This window comes from Prinia subflava, unplaced genomic scaffold, assembly GCF_021018805.1.
Source record: "Prinia subflava isolate CZ2003 ecotype Zambia unplaced genomic scaffold, Cam_Psub_1.2 scaffold_52_NEW, whole genome shotgun sequence".
Taxonomy (NCBI): Eukaryota; Metazoa; Chordata; class Aves; order Passeriformes; family Cisticolidae; genus Prinia; species Prinia subflava.
This window is the reverse complement of record NW_026961053.1, coordinates 571,550-593,521: the sequence shown is the minus strand read 5'-3', so window position 1 is coordinate 593,521 and position 21,972 is coordinate 571,550. Positions and strand designations below refer to the sequence as shown.

At 57.3% G+C, this 21,972-nt stretch overlaps 2 protein-coding genes across 2 annotated transcripts; both read right to left on the bottom strand.

The window, feature by feature from the left end:
* Positions 1–3,065: 3,065 nt before the first annotated feature.
* On the bottom strand, positions 3,066–6,607 carry AQP5 (aquaporin 5). The gene is made up of 4 exons (XM_063425046.1): positions 6,140–6,607; positions 4,741–4,902; positions 4,422–4,505; positions 3,066–3,777 (listed from the first exon to the last, which is right to left on the bottom strand). The coding sequence occupies exons 1-4, from the start codon at positions 6,500–6,502 to the stop codon at positions 3,592–3,594; spliced, it is 795 nt and encodes a 264-aa protein (XP_063281116.1). The 5' UTR covers positions 6,503–6,607; the 3' UTR covers positions 3,066–3,591.
* Positions 6,608–13,641: 7,034 nt separating this feature from the next.
* Positions 13,642–20,122, bottom strand: AQP2 (aquaporin 2). Its single transcript, XM_063425065.1, has 4 exons — positions 19,623–20,122; positions 17,656–17,820; positions 16,801–16,881; positions 13,642–15,859 (listed from the first exon to the last, which is right to left on the bottom strand). Exons 1-4 carry the CDS (start codon positions 19,983–19,985, stop codon positions 15,644–15,646), a joined length of 825 nt encoding a protein of 274 aa, XP_063281135.1. The 5' UTR covers positions 19,986–20,122; the 3' UTR covers positions 13,642–15,643.
* Between the last annotated feature and the right edge of the window lie 1,850 nt (positions 20,123–21,972).

Genomic DNA, 21,972 nt, shown 5'->3' with positions numbered 1-21,972 from the left:
TGAAATTTCCTTCTTCTCATGCCCCTGGTTCCTTCCCCTGTCCAGAAAACTTGGGGTTCAGGGAATTCAAATTATCTGGTGGAGACCTTCCTTAGTTAGAATTTAATAGACCTGAAATCCCTTTGATGTGTAAAGACTGTGAGATTTCCAGACTGTTGCAACTTGTGAAAATCATTGGGCTTGTCCTCCCTCCAGAAAAAAAAAAAAATCCAATTTTTAAAGCTGAACAGTGATTACCCAAGGATGGAAAAGGTACTCAGGAGTGAGGAATTATCTGTGAAATCTTCTTAGAGCAGAGCAGCTGCTCGTGGGCATATTCAGGGAATAACCCTTAATTAGAGCAAAACCACCAGGAATGGTAATGAGGTGTCTTTGGAGTGGTTTCAGCTGGCGAGAAACATTTAAATTAGGGTGAGAAGAAAAGCTGGTAATAAAGTGTAATTCACCTTTTAATAGTGGTGGAGCTGTGTGGCTTAGGGAAGTGGAATGAAATGGGATGGGATGGGATGGGATGGTGGAAAGGAAACTCCTGTTTTTAGGGAGAAGCAGGAAAACCAGTGCAGCACTGCAGGTCCACAGGTTTGTACCTGGCCTTGTTGTTTCTGCTGAAATAAAGGTGGATTTTTGTGGGAAATGGATTTGCAGAGCCAATTGTGAAAAGCCGATTTCTGCTCAGGGGGTGAGTGGGGCTCTGCTGCCTCCCAGCCTCCCAATCTCACTCCAAGTTGGCCTGAAGAAGCTGGAATGTTAAAGAAGTAGTAACAATAAATTAGAATAATAAATTCTCCCTTTGTTTTTAAGCGCTGCTGTTCCCATTCCTGGACAGGTGAGGACAGGTGGGAGGACCTCAGTCCTTCCCAGCCCTGACCTGGGCCCTGCCCTGAGGTGAGGTCACGGGGTTTGCTGGGTGTCAAAATCCAGCCTGGATTAAATTCACCTCCCTCTGCCCGGATCAGATCCTCAGGGCCCAGGGGAGCTGGGTGGGGAGGGAGCTCCGGGCTCTGCGCCCCTGAGGGGCCCTGCTGGGCTCAGCTGCCCCTGCCCTGCCCGGGGGTCCCACTGACCCAAAATCCCCCTGAGGGTGCCCGAGCTGGGCTCAGGGCTGGGCCCGGGATGGTTTTTGTGCTGACACAGAGCTGGAGCTGCAGGAGCCTCTGATTCATCCCGGGAGGGCTCACACCCAGCGCGGGCTCCTTCCCCTGGTGTTGATCACCTGGAGGCACAGGATGGGGGCTGGGCACACCTGGGGGGGCTGTGGTGGTCCCCAGTTCCCACCGGGACTGCCCCATTCCTGCTCCGGTGTGGGGGTGGATGGGTTCAGGGCTCCAAAATCAGGGGGATGGCCAAGATTCCCAGTTTGGGGGGGCTGAACGCACCCTTTGGGTGCATCCTCAGGGTCCTGGGGCGCAGGGGGAGCACTCTGGGGGAGTGCAGGTTTTGGGGGAGCTGCCGTGCCCCAGCCCCTGAGGGGGGTTTCTGGGATCTGGACATGCTTTAATCTCCCCAGGGCCGGTGTTTTTCCATGGGAAGGGGGCCGAATATCCTTCAGAAGGGGAAACTGAGGCATGGGAGTCCTCAGCCCATCCCTGAGGATGGCTGGGGGAGATTGCAGGATTTAATTTCCCTGGGGGCTCTTCTACCTCCCTTCCTCCTCCTGCACGTCCCCAGCCCCTTCTGGGGACAACTGAGGGAGGGCAGGTGCCGCTCCCCAGGCTCAGCAGGTCCAGGGGTGCCAAAACCCAGGTGAGGCTGCCCACCCACCCTGGCCAGGGCTGCGGGAGCCTCCGGGTTGGGATTGAGCTGAACCCGGGATTGGGGAGCCCCCAGGGAAGAGCATCCCACCCCCGTGGTGGGAACCCCCCCTGGGCAGCCGGAGGAGGGGCTGGATCTGGGCAGGGGGTGGGAGGGAGCCAGGCCGGGGTGGGTGTCCCTGTTGTGATATCCCTGTTGCGGTGTCCCTGTCCTGGTATCCCTGTCCCGGTGTCCCTGTCCCGGTGTCCCTGTCATGGTGTCCCTGTCGTGGTGTCCCTGTCCCGGTGTCCCTGTCCTGATATCCCTGTCATGGTGTCCCTGTCCTGGTGCCCCTGTCCCAGTGTCCCTGTCGCGGTTCCCTGTTGCGGTATCCCTGTCGCGCTGTCCCTGTTGCGGTGTCCCTTTCCCGGTGTCCCTGTCCCGGTGTCCCTGTCGTGATATCCCTGTTGTGATATCCCTGTCATGATATCCCTGTCATGGTGTCCCTGTCGCAGTGTCCCTGTCCTGGTGTCCCTGTCGTGGTGTCCCTGTCCTGGTGCCCGTCCCAGTGTCCCTGTCGCAGTGTCCCTGTCGCAGTGTCCCTGTCCCGGTGTCCCTCTCCCGGTGTCCCTGTCGTGTTGTCCCTGTCACGATATCCCTGTCGCGGTGTCCCTGTTGTGGTGTTCCTGTCGCGGTGTCCCTGTCACGGTGTCCCTGTCATGATATCCCTGTCGCGGTGTCCCTGTTGCAATATCCCTCTCCCGGTGTCCCTGTCGCGGTGTCCCTGTCGCGGTGTCCCTGTCCCAATGTCCCTGTCGCGCTGTCCCTGTCGCGCTGTCCCTGTCGCGCTGTCCCTGTCGCGGTGCCCTGGCCCGGAGCTGCCCTGGCAGAGGGTTGTGGTAGAACCGGAAGAGCAGGGCCGGAGCAGGAGGTCGGGTGGAGGTGTGGGCCTGGCACGGGCGAGGGGCCGGGGAGTTGTGGGTCACTTTTCGAGGGCATCCGTGGAGCCGTCCGGGAGAACTGGCACGGCTGGAGCCGGACTGGTGTGCGGGAAGGGCTGGAGGCGCTGCAAGGACGGATCCTGCCCCTTCCAGCCCCGGGGTGGACTCCCCGCTGCCCCGCGCCTGCTGCTCTGCCCCACCCGTCACAAGTGCCCACTTATCCTCCCCACGGGGAATGCTTTCCCCTCCCAACCCACCAGCTCCCACAGAACTCGGGGGCTGAGCCCTTGCTGCTTCCCTGACCCTTTGGGATGAGTTTCCAGCTCATTTTTTCCCACCTAAACTTCGAGATTTCAGCTGATCTGCACCCGAGGTTTTGTTTTTTTTCTTAACTTTCCTTTATTCGCAATAAATAATGAACTATAATACAAAGACCTCAACACAGAATCCAAAAAGTCTCGTTCTTTGGGAACAAAAAGGACTCCCAGCACCAGGAAAGGTGAAAGAGCATCTACGAGCAGCCCCTGGGCTGGGGGTGGCTGCACCCCCCTGCCCTAAGCAGTTATCCCCCTTCCCCCAGAGGCCCCCAGGTGTTCCCACACCTGGGCCAGGTGAGGTTCCTGCAGGTGTGGGGCCCTGCAGAGCTGCACCGGGAGGGCAGGGATGGAGCCGAGGGTGCCAGGGCCCGGCGGAGGGGCTTTGTGGGGAAGGTTCTGGAGCTCACGCAGGGGTTCACACACACACACACACACACACACACACACACACAGCCCCTGGCCTTCCTGCATCCCACGGGGGCCCGGATGGGAAGGCTGGGAGAAGAGTCTGCAGCTGGGTGCGGGCGTTGCCTGGCTGTGGGGCACACCTGAGCCCGTGTGGGGCTTCCTCCCCTCCCTCGGTGCGGCTTTTCCAGCTGCTCTCACGGCGGGGTCAGCTCCATGCTCTTCTTCCTCTCCTCCCGCTGCTCCTCCCACTCCTCCTCGGACTCGTAGGTGCCCTTGATGATGGCCACCCTGTCGGACATGTTCATGCAGTAGGGCACCAGGATGTAGAAGTAGAGCAGGGAGGCCAAGCAAGCCCCGAGGATGGGCCCGACCCAGAACACCTGGAGAGCAACGGGGACACGGTGAGAGCAGCTCCCGGGGCTGGCGCTCTGTCCCTACCCATGGCACCACCACCCATCCCTGCTCCGCATCTCCTGCCACGCCGAGAGAGGAAAATTCCTGTTCCAGAGACCCCCTGGGCTGAACCCCCCTCAGCCTGTGCCCGCTGAGGGCCAAAGCTGCTCTGGAGTCTGGGGCTGAGCTTGCAGGAAGTGCTGGGTGGGAGGAAAGACCAAGCTGGGCTTCTCTGTGGGCTTCCTGCCCCTCAGATGATGCAGCAGCAGTGCTCAGAGGGCGCCAGGGCTGACTTCTGTGCCTGGCAGTGTCCAAGGCAGGGCTGGATGGGTCTTGGAGCAGCCTGGGCTGGTGGGAGGTGTCCCTGCCCATGGCATGGGGTGGCAGTGGATGAGTTTTTAGGCTGTTCCCACCCACCCTACCCTAGGGTGGGTTCATTTCTGTCCCCTGGCTGGCTCTGTGCCGGGGGATTATCTGTTCCCTAAGCGTCAAGGGGCAAAACCTCCCTCCTTCTCCAGCCCCTTTTGATCCTTCCTGCCTGGGGTGGGCTCTGAAACCCCACCCCTGTCATCCCTGCCCTGTCCCCACATGGCCCCCACCTGTCCCTGTCCCCAGTGCCACCAGCACTCACCCAGTGCACGGGGCTGAACCTCCTGGTGACGACCGCAGGCCCAAAGGAGCGCGCAGGGTTCATGGAGCAGCCGGTGAAGTAAATCTGGAGGTGTGGAAAGAACCCCGGGTTACGGAGCAGATCGGAGCCACCGTTTGGGGCTGAAGTGGCCCCTGCTGGTGTCCCTGTCCCAGAGAGCTGCAGATGACCCCTCACCCCCGGGGGTGAGACCTCAAACAGCCCCAAGATCTCCCTGTTTTCTCCTCCAGAGCAGCTCCCTCAGGACCAGCTGCACGAGGGCGTTTGGGGGAGCTCTGTGCTCACAGGACCCTGGACTCACCCCCACCAGGTGGCCCACGGTGACGGAGAGGCCGATGGACAGTGCCGGGGAGCCGGTGCCGCTGCGCCGGTTGTCGGTGGACGCGAAGATGCAGGTGGCCAGCTGGAAGGTGAGGATGATCTCCACCACGAGGGCCTGGCCCGGGGTTACGTTGTAGTTGAGCTGGAACCATGAGAGGGACAATAATTAACCCTCTCTGGGGCTCAGCACCACCGGGAGGGCTCCCGGGTGCTTTGCTGGTAGATTTGGAGGGGTGGAGTTGGGTGAGAAGCCCCTCACGGCCCCTGCCCAGCCCCTGCCTGAGCTCCCTGCTCCTTCTCTGAAAGGAAAGAAATGATCTTTCTTTCTCTGCAGTTTTCCAAAATCTGTCTCTCCCCTGAGCCTGTCCCTTCCCTGGGCTCTCCACATCTCTCTCCACAATGCTGAGTGCTTTCCCACCAAATCCCTTTTTGCCTGCATGTCTTTGATCCTTGCAGGCTGTTGCACCCTGGCTTCTGCCCTGCACTTTGTGGAGCACCTGGAGGATCAGGAGCAGCTGGGATGGGATGGAGGGTGAGGGTTGGGATGAAGGTCAGGGTGGGATGGGCTGCTGTGTCCCAGTGACTCTGCACAAAGCCTTGGGGACTCGACCCCGCTGGGCATAGGAAGGACAAAGTGACCCAACCCACCACAGCTCATTTTTTATCTAAATCTGCCTCATTTAGGACGTGAAACCTGTGGAATGAGAGGCATTGGAGCTCCTCATCCCAGTGACCAAACCCTCTGCAAGGTCTGTGCTGCTCCCAGGGGTCCAGACCTGTCTGCGGCTCCCCCGCTCTCATTCCAGGTGTTTTCCCAGCACTGCCCCGAGGGTTTCAGGCTGTGCCTCATTCCCGCTTATCTCAGAGGGTCCTGCTGTCCCCCTCCTCCCCTGGGAGCGGCCCCTCAAGACCGCCCTGCCCCTCGCTCCTTCTCCAGGTCTTCCCCACCCCTCTCCCCGTCCCTCTCCATCCCCAGCTCCCCCAGTGCACTGGTTCCAGTGGGCTCCTGCTCCCCCAGCCCGTACTGGTCTGACTGGGCTCTGCTCCCTCCCTCCCCCCTGCTGCTGGCACGGCTCCTATCCCAGGTGAAGAGGCTGCACTCGGGAATATCTCAGTGGTGCGGGTGACTCACGGGGCCCTCAGGACAGAGGAAGCCCTCATTAAAGGAGGGAAAAACATCCCACTCATCACCCACACAATAAAGCCGTCATGTCAGAGCCCAGCTCTGCTCCCGTCCCATTCCCAGCCCGCCGTGCGTGCGTGCGGGACGGAGCACCGAGGATCCATCCCCAGGGATCCATCCCCAGGGATCCTCCTGCCCGTGCCGGCGCCGCAGGAGAGCCGAGGGCAGAGGGGAGCGCCTTCGGGCAGGGACTCACTTCGTTGATGGCCAGGTTGCCGCGGGTGTTGGCGGGGGTGACGCCGTAGAGGATCCCGGCGCCGGCGATGGCCCCCAGCAGCTGGGCCACGATGTAGAGCAGCGTGCGGGGCAGCGAGATCTGGTTGCCCACGAAGAAGGCGATGGTCACGGCCGGGTTGATGTGGGCGCCGCTGATGTGGCCGAAGGCCTGCACCAGCGTGCCGATGGCCAGCCCGAAGGCCAGCGCGATCTGCAGGATGCTGGGCAGCGCCGAGGGCCACTTGAGCGCCGAGCCCAGCCCGATGAAGACGAAGATGAGCGTGGAGAGGAACTCCACAAAGACAGCTCGAGCAAAGGCCAGGGTTAGTATTTCCTTCTTCATGGCGGGAGCAGGTGGAGGGCAGCCAGGGAGGAAGAAAGTTTAGGATTGCTCTGTGTCCGGGCTCCGGTGTGTGCAGCCAGGTGTAGGGCCATACCTATCTATATATGCAAGAGCAGTAGGAGCTGTGTTACAGGGCGGTGGGTGGAGCCGGGGAATTAGCCAGTCCTCCCAAATTACCATGTGAACCTGGAAAAGTTTCTACATGAAAATGTCTTGGGAGCCTCTTGGTGAACCAGTGACTCAGATGTTGGTGGCATTTCTCTCCTTTCCCTCTGCAAACAAAGAGCCCCTATAGGGTGTCTTGTGGTCGTTAAATAACGAGGTTGCATAACGAGGCTGAGCTCCCTCCTCTGCTTTTCCCTTTTACTGCCTCTCGCCAGCTCCTGGGTGTTTCATTAGCACAGGTGTAGCTGATATTCGCTCCCTCCCTTCCTCCCCTGTGCTTGCACACTGCTGCTGCTGGAAAACCCTTGCTGGGCTGGAGCAGCCCTCCTGGGGCTGGGCTCTGGGTGCAGTCCACTTCCATGGGGCTTTGCAGTGTAAAGGAAAATCAAACACCTGGAGCTTCTCCCAGGCTGTCGAGAGAGCTCAGCTCTGGGAAACAAGTGGTTTGCTGTTGTCCAGGGAGCAGGGGGGAGGGTTTGGGGGCACCTTTGTCCTTCTGGGGAGCTGGAGATGAGCCGGAGCTTCCTTGAGGTGCGTGGTTGGAGAAATGGGATGGGGAGGGCTCCTGGTGCAGAGCCTGGCTGGGAGCCTCTGCTTCCTTTCCTTTCCTTTCTGCTGCTCCTTCCAGGGCATTGGAACCAGTGCTGGAACTGGGGGCTGCTCCCAGGCTGCAGCTGGGAACGGCGCCTCCTCCCCTGCCACCCTGAGCCCTTTCCTTTCCCTTCTGCCTTTCCAGCTCTTGCTCAACGAGCAGTGATGTTGCTCCTGGGAATGCCAGCACCAAGCCACAGGCTCTGCAAGGACACAGGCTGTGTTTACACATCTCCTCTCACGTTCCTGGGCCGCTGCCCTCCATCCCAAACTGATCCATCTGCCGGTGCTTGGCTGGCAGGGAGTGGCGGGGGAGGCTCCCAGGGCTGTGCACAAGGAGCTGTTGGGGACGGAGGTTTTGGGGTGGAAAAGGTCTGGGTTGACACTTAACAAAGAGCTCTTGGTTCTCCCGTAGCCCTTGCAGCCTTGTGCCAGGATATTTTTCTTTAAGATGGGTTTGGGTGCCAGATGCGCTCTCCTTGCTAGGTTGATCTGTGTTTCCTTTCCCAAATGATGTCCAGGCTGGGATCCCTGGCTGCCAGGTCCCTGCTGCATGATCCAGCACTCAGGGAGCAAAGCTCTGCGGGCAGGACACCGGTAAAATCCTCCCTAAATCCAAAGAGTTGGATTCACTGCTGCCTCCTGAGGAGGCTGTCAGGCCTGGGAGGTCAAACACCAGGAGGATTCCTGTCCAGAGCAAGCAGAGGGGACTTCTTGTCCAGGAGTGGAAATAAATGAGCTTTTCTATTCCTTTGTACCCCAAATCCTGAGCAAAACAGACCTGGAGGGCCTCGAGGGACTGAGGATCTGTTACAGCCTTAATTTCTGATAATGGTTTTCTCCTGGATCTGCTGATCCTGGGGCTGATTGCAGAGTCAAAGCCCAGATCTGTTATCCTCGAAACACCTGCTCTGTTGGCGTGTTTTGGTGAAAGTTTTGCAAGCTGGTATTTCAAGACACCCTGGCCGGATTCCAGCTGCCATAATTACTTGCCACTTCCCTTCAGCCCTGTCTGTAGCTCCAGCTGGATCAAATGCTCCCTGTTCCCATCCTTCAAACCTTTCCTCAGTGTCCCCATCCTGCATCTCCCTCGGTGGCAGCTGCATTTTGCTGTCAGCTCCTCCAGCGAGGAGTGTCCTTGCTTTGGCTGAAAATACAAACAAAAAAAGAAAGCTCTTCCAGCCTCCCAAGTGTGGATAACAACAAGCAAAAATCCAGCAGCTGACTAGGGGATATAATCAAACAGGGCTGGGAACGGCAGGGAGAACTTCAGGAGAGAAATGAAGCGTTTCTCTCCCAACACACCACCAAAGCCTCTTTTCCCGAGGCAGTTTGGGAACCTTTTCCCACCGGGGCATCCCTGCTTGGCTCCTCTGCTGCCAGCCCCGGCCTTTGCAAGGCTCCCCGTCCTCTCCGCGGCTCCGTGCCACCCGAGGAGCTTGGCTGAACTGAAAGTGCTTTGATGTGTCAGGTTTAATGGGGTTGGGCAAGGTGCTGGCAGGCCCGGGGCAGATGACAGACGGACACCTACGTGGAGGGGTCACACACGCCTCGCCTGGCCCGCCCTGCAGGAGACAACACGGGAAGGCTTCTGGCAACAAGGGCAGGTTTGGCTGCCTCCTTCCTCCTCCTCTTCCTCCTCCTCCTCCTCGCTGGCATCAGCTGACAAACAACACAACCAAGACCTGCCCCAGTCTGACACTCACGTGAGGGACCCCAGTGCGGGGAGCTGCCTCACGCTGCTGCCTCATCCTCACCTGGAGCTGTCCCGGGCTCTGCCTTGCCCAGGGAGGGACGTGTGTCCTTGTCACTGTCAGTCCCCGCTGCCACCCAGTTCGTTGTTGGAGCCCCCGTGGGGCTGTTGTTAATTTGCTGTTGTTAATTTGCTGTTGTTAATTTGCGTCTCCTCACTGTTTCTGTTGAGTCGAGCTCCATGCTGCACCTCGGGGCCTGGCAGAGGCTGCTCCAAATTCGGGTTGGGAACGCTGCTGAGCCAGGGTTTGGGATTCCCTCCTCACCTGGCTCCGTACCTCAGCCAAGGACCTTAAAACTGGCCCAGTAAAAGAGGCAGGAATCATAACAGTGACAGGATGTCCCAAAAAGGAGACACCAATTCTGCTGGAACTGGGATCAGAAACACAGAATACACTGAGCTGGAAAAGACCTCCGAGATCTTCGAGTCCAACTTATCACCTGAAGTCATGGGCTGGGATTAAATGACCCAAGGACCTTGGCTGGGATGAGATAAGAGCAGAAACTTTGGTTCAGTTTTTCAAGAGAAAAGGTCTTTCTTGCTGGCTCAGCTCCAGGATTTTGCAACGGGGCATTGATAAGGAAAAACTGAAATAAACTTCGCAGAGCAGAAGCAGCAAACTTTGCCCCCGTGATCCTCAGTTCGGGGGCTGCAGGGAAGGGTTTGCTGCTGCTTTGGGATGCACCCGTGCAGGTGTTTCAGCTGGGGCTTTCAAGGATCCCTCTTATCTGGCCGCCATCTGCTGCCCTCTCTTTGAAGCTGAGCGATGACACCGCTGGCCTGGGGCTGGTGGCGTTTCCACTTTCTCCTGCCCTGCAGCAACGAGGCCTTGGCTTCCCTCAGTCCCGGCTCCAGAGGCAGAGCGCTGTGACATTGAGTTTTGGGGCTGTCCTGACGTGCCCTGCTGTGTCCCCGCTGCTGCAGTGGCAGGGCCACCATGCCCTGGTGACCTGTGCTCTGCCACCCCAACGCTCTCTCAGCGCTGGCTGGTGACAAAGCTGAACCCCAGCGTGGCTCTGCTCTGTGCTCAGTAATTCCTGGGGGGTCTCCAGGCAGCTCCGGGGCTGCTCTGCCTCCTCAGGAGTTCATTTGCATATAAATCATCCTTAAATTGTCCCGAGGGATAACGAGGGAAAGCAAAAGCCTGGTTGGAAAACCAGATCCCACAGTGGGGAAGGTGGGGTGAGCCCCCAGTGTCCTGATTTTTGGGTCCAGCCTTTTCCAGCAAAGCCACCGGCCCCGGGGACACCCCAAGGGCCCCTTTCTGCCCACCTGGAATTCCTGTGGGCTGTTTGTCGTCCTCGGGGTTCAGACAGAGCTGGGGGCAGTGGTGTTCCTCCTCTGGGAAGGTGTTTGCTGTGGAAATGTCTCTCACCCTTTGGCTTACAAGGAGCACACCCGTGGATAAATGGACTGTGGGGAGGGGGATGTCCCTGGGAAGGTGATTTCCCCCTCCCCTTGGCGCTGCCATCCTGTGCTGGAGGAGCTTCAGCTGCACCGAGGCAGAGGGCACTGAAATCACAACCGGGCTCTGAATCACCTGGAAAACACCACAAATAAATTAATGAGTTCTCGATATCAGTGCAGGGACATGGAAACTCCTGAAAGCATTCTAGGGGTGCTGGGGGGTGAGAGTTGGACAGGACCCAGAGACCCCCAAGCCTGGGCTGAGCCCCCAGAGGGGAGGGTGCCCAGGTGAGACCCCACCTGCAGAGCTGCTCCAGCCCTGCACAGGGAGCTGCTGGAGCCAGTCCAGAGGAGGCAGTGGAATGCTCAGAGGGATGGGGCAGCCGCTGTGAGGAAGGGCCAGGAGAACTGAGGTTGTTCAGCCTGGAGAAGGCTCTGGGGTGACCTCACTGTGGCCTTTCAGTGCCTGAAGGAACTGCAGGAAAGATGAAAGGAGACAATTCCCAAGGGTCTGGCATGCCAGGACACAGGGAATGGCTTCCCACTGCCAGAGGGCAGGGCTAGGTGGGAGATTGGGAAGGAATTCCCCCCTGAGAGGGTGGGGAGGCCCTGGAATGGATTTCCCAGAGCAGCTGGGGCTGCTCCATCCCTGAAAGTGTCCAGGGCCAGTTTGGATGGAGCCTGGGACAGTGGGAGGTGTCCCTGCCCATGGCAGGGGTGCGACAGGATGAGCTTTGTGATCTCTCCCCCTCCAATCCTCCCATGGTTCGACGAAAAGCCAAGATTTTCACACCATCCTCTGGCTCCAAGTGCCCAAGGTCTCACAGCAGAACGTGGGGACAGTACCCGGAGAGCTGGGGAGTGGAAAAATCCATTTTCCCCCCGTTCTGCCTCTGAAACCGAGAGCAAATGCACCAAGGAATTTCTCAGCTTTAAAAACGTTCACTGAGGATTAAAGAGACCCATGCTGGGGGCAGCCCTTGTGCCATCAGATCCGGAGCTGAAGATCCTTGCACTGAGTGGTGTCTGGAAATGCGGGATTTTTCTTTCAATTGTTTGGATTTCTGGGAAGTTTGGATAAAAATCGCGGCAGAGCCTCCATTCTCTCCAGCAGAAGGATCCAGAGCCCTGGGAATAGAAGAGTTTTGGGATGTTTGGCTTCCCCCTGGAGCACCAGGACCTTCTAGGATGGTCTGTGGTCGTTTCCTACAGCTGGCCCTGCCTCCTCCTCTTGCCCTCCTGGCTCCTCAAGGAAAACATGCTCAGGAAGTATTTCTCCATCTATAAATAGGTCCATAAAAATAATGATGCAAAATAATGATGTAACTGATTCCAGGTAGGTCATGGCATTGCAGGGAAGTGAGTGCCGGAGGCTCAGGCAGCCTCTGGGGCTGGGACTGGGAGAATTTGGAAAAGTCAGGCCAAGCAATCCCAAGCAGAGGACTCAGCTCTGCCCCACGCCTGCCCCGAGGTGACCCTGGGCTGATCTCTGTCCTCCCTGTCCCACAGGTGTGACCAGGGGCTGAAGGGCTTTGTCCTGGGCTGGGATTTCCGAGGTACAGGTGGGTTTGGGCTTCTCCAGGCCATGATTTTACTTCTCTGTTCTCCCCGTGGTTTCCCCAGTTTCCCACATGGAGCAAAAACCCTTCAGGGTTTCTGGGGTCAAGGTTGGTGTTCCCAGCTTCTCCCAGATTCCCTGAGCAGGGATTTGGATGCTCTTGGGTCCCCACAACAGGTAAGGGATCAGTGGGTGGGTGTGGCAATGCTCCTTGCAATGGGGAAAGGAGGGAATTCCTTGGGATAACTACAAATTGTATCAAAAGTTGTGAGGAGCAGGACCAGGGCACGGCCCCTGTGCTGGGCTCTGCTGAGGGCCCCCAAATCCCGGGGTCCATTTGGGCCAGGAGAGACCCCGAGGGGCTGGAGCGTGTCCAGGGATGGGAATGGAGCTGGGAAAGGGCTGGAGCTCCAAGGAAGGGTCTGGAGAACTCCTGAGGGGCTCAGCCTGGAGAAGAGGAGGCTCTGGGGGGAAAATCTGGCTCTGCACAACTCCCTGACAGGAGGGGACAGCCAGGGTGGGTCAGGCACTGCTCCCAGGGAGTGGCAGGAGAAAGGAGATGGACTCAGGCTGTGCCAGGGGAGGTTTATTAGGATATTTGGAATAATTTCCTCAATGGAAAGGGTTTTCCAGACCAGGCACATCTGCTCAGGGCAGGGGTGGGGTCCCATCGCTGGGGGGATTTCAAAGCTGTGACATTTTGGGGACGTGGTCAGGGGTGGCCTTGGCAGTGGACTGGATGGTCCCCAAGGCTTTTTCCAACCTAAAAATTCCATGGTTCCAGGAATATGGGAGCCAAGCAGCAAGGACAAGGAGGGGATGTGGGTGTGTGCAAGACCCCCTGGAATTTTTACAGCTTTGCAGAAGGATCAGCCCAAAGCTGAGGCCATCCCTGACCCTGAGGTGGGAGAAGGGGAAAACCTCGTGGTCTTGGGGGTGGAAGAACGTGGGAATGCTTCAAATCCTGGCTCAAATCATTCCCTTGACATCCCAAGTGTTGCCAGCTTAGGGAGGATTATTAGGGAGGTTGGTCCGTGGCAGCTCCGTGTTCCTGATCCTGCCCTCCAATTCCAGCTCCCCCGGAGCAATCCGGAATGTCTGGGTGGCTTCCTGACAGGACAAGTTTGGGAAGTGGCACAGCTCCACAGGGAAGGTGAATTTGTGTTCCTGGGAAGACTGGGGCTGCTTCAGCCACCTTGCAGAGGGGTTTGGAGTCTGGGAGGTGATTTTATAGGATTTGTATCTATTATTTACCAGGAATATGTCAGTGCTTTCCATAAATGTGTCAGTATTTGATCCCTGTGTCCGAATTCCGGAGGCAAAAGGGAATTTAAAGCACTTCATGTGAAAGAGGAGAGCCATTATCAGACATTAAACCTCAGGTTCAGGCCCTGTGAGACTTAACCATTGTCAGGGTAAATAATAAATGAAATGCTTCAATCTGGAGAAGAGATATTGAACATATCATCATTAATTTAAATAAATAACTGAATTCATCTGTGGTTTTTTCTACAGCAGAACATGCCCAGGGTGACTTCTGGAAGAGTCTGTTGGGATTTTCCTGCACACATATGTGGATTTATTTTTGTTTTAAAAGCCTCAAAAAACCCATACGACTCTTAAAAGTGACCATTTGATAACAGAAAAAACAATTTGACACTGGGGTTGATTTAAAACACGATTTTATTGCCATTGCTGAGAACAGAGGGAATTTTTGAGAAGCCTCTTCTGAGCTAGAATTCAAATTCACCATGGAGGAGCAAAGAGAAGAGGAATCTCTGTGTTTGGGTGGATCAAACCAGGGCTGGAGGTGCTGCCTTGGCAGAGCCCTCTGGGGGTATTTGCATGGATTGCCTGTGGATAAACGCCTGGTCTGGGCCAGATCAAAGCTGGGCTCCCTCCCTACCCCTGCAGCAACGGCCACTCCAACACCTGAGGAAGAGCAGGGGGAGGAAGGCAAGGATGGATGTGGAGGGGATGGTGCCAGCAGAGCAGAGTGAGGAGCATCCTTCGGTGAGGGGGTCCTTTCAGAACAGGGGGAGGGAAATGACCCATAACGATCCATAAATTATCCCTTATGGTTCGGAATTGGGCACAGTCTCACTGAATATTCCCATTAACAGCTTTCCAGAGGAATCCTGGTGGGGCTGACACTGCCGGGGCAGTGCTGCAGACTCTGCTGGGATTCACTCTGGGCATGGAGGACTGGGGGCAGAGCGAGTGAAATGGGGTTAAACCAATGGCTGAAAGAGCAAAGTTCACCCAAAGACCAACCCAAAGGCCTGGGCCAGGCTGAGGACCATGGCCAGGTCCTGACAGGGAAGAGGGAAGGGATGGAAGGGGTTTGGAGGGTCTGGAGCGATGCAGCCACGAGAAAGGGATGTAAGAAGCAAGTGATGGAGATGAGAAGGAATTCCTCCCTGTGAGGGTGGGAAGGCCCTGGAATGGATTTCCCAGAGCAGCTGTGGCTGCCCCTGGATCCCTGGAAGTGCCCAAGGCCGGGTTGGACAGGGCTTGGAGCAGCCTGGGGCAGTGGGAGGTGTCCCTGCCATGGCAGGGGTGGGATGGGTGGGGTTTGAGGTCCCTTCCCATCCAACCCATTCCACGGTTCGGATTCTTCACACCCGAAACACGCTGGGTGTGAAACCTCTGCATTGTGTGTTCCAGGTGATCTGAGCGTCCCAGGGGAACAGGACCAGATGAGAGAAGGGAAAACCAGGGACGGAGAGGAAGGACAGCCCTGGTGCAGTAATAAGGTGGGGATGAGTTTGGGCTGTGACCCGGGTTCGTCGTTTCACAGGAGGATTTGCCAGTGCTCCAGGAGGGCCTGCAGGGACTCACGGCCACGCTCCCGGTGCAATCTTCCCAGGAAAGCCCCTGTGGGAACACCTCTGGTGGCAGGTGGGAAGTGGCACTTTGGTCCCTTTCTCAGCAGAACCTGTCGTGTGTGGCGCTCATGGCTCAGAGTGAGCACTCCTGCTCCTGCTCCTGCTCCTGCTCCTGCTCCTGCTCCTGCTCCTGCTCCTGCTCCTGCTCCTGTTCCTGTTCCTGTTCCTGCTCCTGCTCCTGCCCCTGCTCCTGCTCCTGCTCCTGCTCCTGCTCCTGCTCCTGCTCCTGCCCTGCTCCTGCTCCTGCTCCTGCTCCTGCTCCTGCTCCTGCTCCTGCTCCTGCTCCTGCCCTGCTCCTGCTCCTGCTCCTGCTCCTGCTCCTGCTCCTGCTCCTGCTCCTGCTCCTGTGTGTGAGCCAAGAGCTGAGCAGGGACCGGAGACGGGAGCAGAGTTCAGCAGCAGTGAGGCATCGGGTGGCAACCTCCACACCCAGGGTAATGAACACTCTTGAGGCTCCCCGGAGCTCCCCGGGAGGGAACAGCCTCAGCCGAGCTCCGTGTCCTGCCAGGGGGACGTGGAAGAGGGAGTCCTGGGGGCTCCTGTGTTCCTGCGGGGTCGGGATTTACTGGCTCTCCCCCGGATCAGAAACCACCCGGGCATGGGGAGAGCTGGGGACAGGAGGTGGGTGGGACCAGCGCAGCATCTCCCCGGGAGAGGAGTCGGCTTCAGTGCCCCAGGAGAAACAAAGAGAGAGGGGAGAGGTGAGATGCTCCTCTAGACGAGCACTACAACCACGCCAGAGGTTTCCAGCTCCCCTGTGGGCCCATGGGGAGGTCTGGCTACACCTTCTCGGACATCCCCCTGGGCAGGGTCTGGGGGGAGTGCAGCTCCACGGACTGGCGCCGCCGGGCCTCGCGCTCGGCCCAGTCCGGCTCCGGCTCGCAGCCCTTGAGGATGGCCAAGCGCTCCGAGAAGGTTTTGGCCTGCGGGAACAGGACGTAGTTGTAGAGGATGGAAGCTGCTGCAGCCCCGATCAGGGGGCCCACCCAGAACACCTGGAGAGGAGAGGGGAGAAGAGTGGGGTGAGCAAAACTCAGCCTGGCTTTGGAGGGTGGGGAGGGTCTGGGATCTCTGGGGGGCATTCCGGGGGCTTGGGTTGCTTCCTGGGGACAAAACACGGAGTCAGCTCTGCTCTGGCCGTTGGTGGGGATCTGAGCTCCCCTCCAGTGCCTGGATATTCCCAGCCATCCTCCTCCATTCCCCCTGTGCTCAGACTCTGCATTAATTACAGGCCCATTGGGAATGTGCTGAGTGATGTGGCATCATCCGGAGGAGCATTTTCCTACACACTCATGGATTGCTGTGGGAGGAGGAGGAAGAGGAGGAGGAGGCGGCGGTGGCAGCACCAGCCTGGGCCAGACACCTTGGGACACATCAGGAACCACCACAGCTCTGCCTCCAGCTGGGCTCTTTGCAGAGGAAAACAATAAAGTTATGGAATCTCCTGAGCTGGAAAGGACCCACGAGGATCCTCAAAATCCAGCTCTGGCCCTGCTCAGGACAGTGGCCAGCAATCTGTGCCTGAGAGTGTTGCTGAAACGCTCCTGGAGCTCTGGCAGGCTCCGAGCCATGGCCATTCCCGGGAGCCAGGGAGTGTTCCCAAAGTGTTCCCCAGATCCAGGAGCCGGGGAGTGTTCCCAAAGTGTTCCCTAGATCCAGGAACCAGGAAAGTTCCCCACGACAGCTCCATTGGTTTTGTTCCGTGTGCTAAGTCATGCCAGCACGCCTCACACCCTGACCCTGTTGCAACGCTCCCAGTTTGGAGTTTGGAAAAGCCAATTAAGCACCCGGAGCCCCACCTCCTGCTCCTAATCTCTCCATCTTTCCTCCAGCTGGGAGCTGGTGTGGAAACGCAGGGAATTCGTCTGGCTTGGTGAGTTTCGAGGAATATTGGCAGTCTGGGGGCCTCACCCCACCCAAGCCCCGGAGTTCTCACCCAGTGGTCGCTGAAGTCTCCCACGACGACAGCAGGGGCGAAGGACCTGGCGGGGTTCATGGAGCAGCCGGTGTAACGGATCTGCCGGGAGCACCAAGGCCCGAGTCAGCATTGAGCCTTTTTACCACATTTTTAAAAAAAATTGGGGGTGCCGTTGGGGTGATTCATCCCCTGGGCTGCTGCTTCGTCCTCCAGCATTCCCGTTCCAGGGAAAGAGATTCCAGGAGCCGGCACCACCTGAGTCAACACCGTGGGGTGTCGGAGCTGGCGTGTCCCGAGCCCAGGGACTGCGGGAATGAGCTCCCAGTCCCACAGGAAATTCCCTCTCCTGCCTCTGGAAGGGTCCCCTGGACACAGGGGCTGGTGGAGCGTTGGGGATGGAAGGTGTGGTGTGACCAACAGCGTTTTCCTGGGGGCACGAGGTGTGGGGGCTGCTTTGAACCCTCACCCAGGGGGGATTTCCCTGAGTGTCCATCCCAAATCCCAAACAATCTCCTCATGCTCTTGAGAGCCCCAGCTGCCAATACATTCGCTCCAGGAGAGAGCCCACGGATCCCTGGAACTCCCCACGGGACTCAAGGAGAGGCAGAGTCCAGAAAACCAAATTTTCCATGCCAAATAAACACTGAGCTCAGGCCACAGCTCTCCCATGGCTTTAGTGGGATTTTTCCTTCTCCCTACTGGAAAACCACAGGTTACAAATCCCCCATCAAGCCTGGAGATGCAGCCAAACCGACTTAAGGCATGAACAAAACGAGAACCCCAAAACTGCTGAGTTTTGGCCCATGCACTCACCCCGAGGAGGTTCACAAAACGAGAACCCCAAAACTGCCGAGTCTTGGCCCATGCACTCACCCCGAGGAGGTGCCCCACGGCCACCGAGAGGCCAATGGAGATGGCAGGGGAGCCCAGGTTGTCCTCACGCCGCTCGTCTGTGGAGGCAAAGACGCACAGCACCAGCTGGAAGGTGAGGAACAGCTCCACCGTCACCGCCTGCCCCGTCGTGGTCTCATTGCTCAGCTGGGACGGGAGGAAAAACAAGTTCCAGGGCTGAATTCCGTGAGTGGATGGGAAATACAGAGTATGAATCCAAAATCACGGGGAGCCAAAGGAGATTTTTGGCACCAGTAAGAAAAAAGTTCCCAGGCAGAAGAAGTGGCTCAATGGGAAATGCTTAGTTGTCCTGTCAGGAAATTTTATTGGCTTTTTTTGGGGTATTTTTCTTTTTTTTTTCTCCCCCCCCCCCCCCCCCCCACCTTTTCCCCCTTTTTTTCCTTTTCCTCATACTCAAAATGCCTTTTGGAAAACTTTACAAGCTGCATTTTGAGGACATGGAAAAGAAATATTTTGGCATCAAAAAAGAAAAAAAAAAATTCCCTTTCCGCACTTATTTGACTCAGAGAATTTGTCAGGTCTGATCTGGAGCTGTTCCTGGCTGCACCCCCTCTCCTCTAACTCAATCCCTTATTTCCCTTTGCTCTCCCAAATCTAATCCCTGCCCTCCTGCCTGAGCTCCAGAGTCAGATCTTCCTCATTCTCCTCCCCAGAATTCCCTCCCTTTTTATAGGTATAATCTGTGCAGGCAGCCACACGATGAACAGCCCACAGGGGAAAAAAATCTTGAAATCCCCAGTTCTCACTTTTAGGTGGTTTAAGCTGTAAACCAACCAAGCTGGAGCAGGCTGAGTCTCCCTTAAACCTCCCGCTTTTATTACCCTCGGTCATTACCAGGCTAAATCCCCTTGTTCAGATTAAACCACAATCCCTCTTTTTAACCCTCTTAATCACTCTGGCAGTGCAGCCGAGTCCTGGCAGTGCCTCCCTGCCGTGGGAGAGGCGATTTCCATGTGCTGCTTCCCAACCCAGCTCCCTGCTCCTCCCTTGGGGTTGGGTGATGCTGATCCCACCTGGGGCGGTGGGCATGGAGAGGGGACAGTGAATCCCTGGGCTTAAATTCCTTTTCCCCCTCCTGTTGTTATGTGCAGCAGTGGGGAAGGGGGTGTTGGAGGCTCGGGTACCATTGGAGAATCCCCCAGGGCTTCCTGAGCTTCCCTGGCTTTATTTTTTTCCCTGTCTGAAATAGTCTGAGAGCTCTGTGAAGATTTAGGGAATCCCTGTGTTGGGTTTTGGGATGAACCAGCTGGATCTGGTGTCACCATCCCTTCACAATGAGAAGCAATGAGCTGAGTCTAATGAAAACCTGGGATTTAGACCCAAATCTCTCCTCTCCCCACCACCCCAGCAACCTGGAAATTGTGGATTTGCCGAAGCAGAGCCAGGAAAAGGCTGCCTGTACCCACCAGAGGGGAAATTGGGATTGGCACAAGAGGAATGCAGAGGTGATATTTTGGATGTGCCCTTCCTTAAACCCCTGTGACCCCCAGAATCCAAGAGCCCCCCAGAACAATCCCAGGGAAAAATGAGATGGTTGTGACTCCAAGGGAGGTGTCTGTGGCCAGCTGCATCCTTTGACTTTAGCCCCAACAACAGGGGACAATTTTGGCACCAAGATGAAAACAGGAAAATTCTCCCAGGTGGAAGAAGGGGCTCAATGGGAAATACTTGACCGACCTCGGGAAATTTGAGCCCTAAAACCAGAGGAGGAAGACGAGTCCTGCCTGCAGGAGGAAGCACTGCCAGGACCCTTGGAGCAGCAGGGTCCTGGTGCTGGGCTGCTCCATTCAGAGCCTTCCTCGCCCACCCCAGAGGGTCTTTGCTGGGCACAAGCCCCTTCCTCCCACCCCTCAGCCCTTCCAAAGCCCTTCCCAAAGACCAAAACCTTCCACACACCCCCTGCCCGACCTCCCGCGCCACGGCCTCACCTTGTTGAGGGCCAGGCCCTGGCGGCAGTCGGCAGGGGTGACCTGGTGCAGGATGGCAGCGCCCACCACCCCTCCCAGCAGCTGGGCCGCCACGTAGAACAGAGCCCGGAGCAGGGAGAGCTGCGAGCCCAGCAGGCAGCCCAGCGTCACGGCCGGGTTGATGTGGGCGCCGCTGACGTGGCCCAGGGCCTGCACCAGCGTGCCGATGGCCAGCCCGAAGGCCAGCGCGATCTGCAGCGTGCTGGGGGCCGGCGCCGAGGGCCAGTTGAGCGCAGAGCCGAGGCCGAAGAGCACGAAGACCAGCGTGGCCAGGAATTCCGCCAGGACGGCCCTGGTGAAGGCGATGGAGCGCAGCTCCCACATGGTGGAGGCTCCTGGGGACGATCCCGCCAGCGGTGCCCTCGGTGCCACCTCCTGCTGTGTCCCCGAGGGTGACCCGGGACAACATTTATATATCTGGAGGGGGGTGGGGGCCCCACAGGATCAGCTGCTGAAGGGGATGGGATCGTGGTCCCAGGAAATCTGATGCTTTTTTTCCTTTTCCGTGTTCCAGCTGAGGGAACATCAGATCCTGCCCCTTCTATTAAAGCCGGGGAATGCAGTGCTCGCCACCCTCAGGAGGTCAGAGATCAGCCTCAGCCCCACGGATCAGCAGGGCTGGGGAGGACTGCTCCCTTTCTCCCTTTCTCCCTTTCTCCCTTTCTCCCTTTCTCCCTTTCTCCCTTTCTCCCTTTCTCCCTTTCTCCCTTTCTCCCTTTCTCCCGGGCTGCCTTACCCTCAATCCAGCATTTCCCATTGAGCCACTTCTTCTGCCTGGGATCTCTTTTCTTACTGGTGCCAAAAATCTCCTTTGGCTCTCCCTGATTTTGGACTCGCACTCCGTATTTCTCATCCACTCATGGAACTCGGCCCTGGAACTTGTTTTTCCTCCCTGGAGCTGCTGCTGCAGCTGGACCCCGAGAGCAGGGAAAGGGCAGGAAGCAATAGGAGATCTTGTGGAGCTGGAGCTGAGGTCGGGTTGGGTTGAAAATCAGGCTGTGGGCTGAGATTTAACAACCAGAAAAACCCAGGCACATCGAGGCACTCCTGGGGGTGTCCTGTGCAGGGCCAGGAGTTGGATTCAATGATCCTTGAGGGTCTCTTCCAACTGAGGGTATTCCATGATTCCATGACAAGTGAGTGCAGGGGAGGCACAAGAGTGATTCACTACAGCTCAGCTCCTCAGAGTAGCAGAATTTTGCAGTCTGGGCACAGATTTCCTACCCAGAAAATTGGGAACCAACCCCAAAGCAAATTCTGTCAACCCCTGTCAGAAATTCCCATGTGAAAATGGGACCCCAGTGCTGGAGCAGCAACTGTCCCCTAATTATGGCCATTTTGGCCAACTCAGCTCTTGAGAAATGTCTTTTTAGTTCTTGGTGTCAATCCCAGAGTGGGAATCTCTTCTCTGGGATTTGGTTCTTCCCATCTGCTCCTTGCCCAGAAAGTTTCTTTTCCCTTTTCTCCATTTCCCATTCCTGAGGGATGTCTGTAAAACCTTTTCCTCACCTTGTCTTTGGGGTTGGAAATTGAGGAGCTGGTTTTTCCTTTCCAGAGCTGACTCTGTGGTGGGATCATTCCCCCGGCTGTAGCTGGAAGGAGATTTCACCCCAGGGGGGTGCAGAGCACCAGGAGCAAGTGTCCATTTTTGGGCTCTAGCAAAGGCTTTTGCTCTACAACAAACTGAGTGTTTGTCCTTCCCAGAGGAGCTGTGCAGGTGCCATGGGACTGATGGCAGATATTCCATATTGCTGGAATTATATTGTGGAAGGATGGGGTATCCCAGGTGGGAAGGGACCCAGGGGATATGTGAAGGTTCTTTTCCCCATGACAGGTGGGGAACAGAGCTCCCAGGTGGAGCAGAGCCAGGTCCCTTCCAATGGAACCCCTCGTCTTCTCCTCTCCTCTCCTCTCCTCTCCTCTCCTCTCCTCTCCTCTCCTCTCCTCTCCTCTCCTCTCCTCTCCTCTCCTCTCCTCTCCTCTCCTCTCCTCTCCTCTCCTCTCCTCTCCTCTCCTCTCCTCTCCTCTCCTCTCCTCTCCTCTCCTCTCCTCTCCTCTCCTCTCCTCTCCTCTCCTCTCCTCTCCTCTCCTCTCCTCTCCTCTCCTCTCCTCTCCTCTCCTCTCCTCTCCTCTCCTCTCCTCTCCTCTCCTCTCCTCTCCTCTCCTCTCCTCTCCTCTCCTCTCCTCTCCTCTCCTCTCCTCTCCTCTCCTCTCCTCTCCTCTCCTCTCCTCTCCTCTCCTCTCCGTTTTTGGGAATGTCACTCTTAACAATTGAGGGACCATGGGAAGAACAAGTTCAACCCACGGCTGA

What these genes read in the sequence shown, in the direction of transcription:
- AQP5 (XM_063425046.1), bottom strand. Translation starts at nt 6,502, where the DNA reads ATGAAGAAGGAAATACTAACCCTGGCCTTTGCTCGAGCTGTCTTTGTG. An exon ending in GCAACCTGGCCATCAACGAA is followed by an intron (nt 4,903 to 6,139) that starts GTGAGTCCCTGC and finishes TCATGGTTCCAG; the next exon opens with CTCAACTACAACGTAACCCC. An exon ending in CCGTGGGCCACCTGGTGGGG is followed by an intron (nt 4,506 to 4,740) that starts GTGAGTCCAGGG and finishes CCACACCTCCAG; the next exon opens with ATTTACTTCACCGGCTGCTC.
- AQP2 (XM_063425065.1), bottom strand. Translation starts at nt 19,985, where the DNA reads ATGTGGGAGCTGCGCTCCATCGCCTTCACCAGGGCCGTCCTGGCGGAA. An exon ending in AGGGCCTGGCCCTCAACAAG is followed by an intron (nt 17,821 to 19,622) that starts GTGAGGCCGTGG and finishes CTCCCGTCCCAG; the next exon opens with CTGAGCAATGAGACCACGAC. An exon ending in CCGTGGGGCACCTCCTCGGG is followed by an intron (nt 16,882 to 17,655) that starts GTGAGTGCATGG and finishes TGCTCCCGGCAG; the next exon opens with ATCCGTTACACCGGCTGCTC.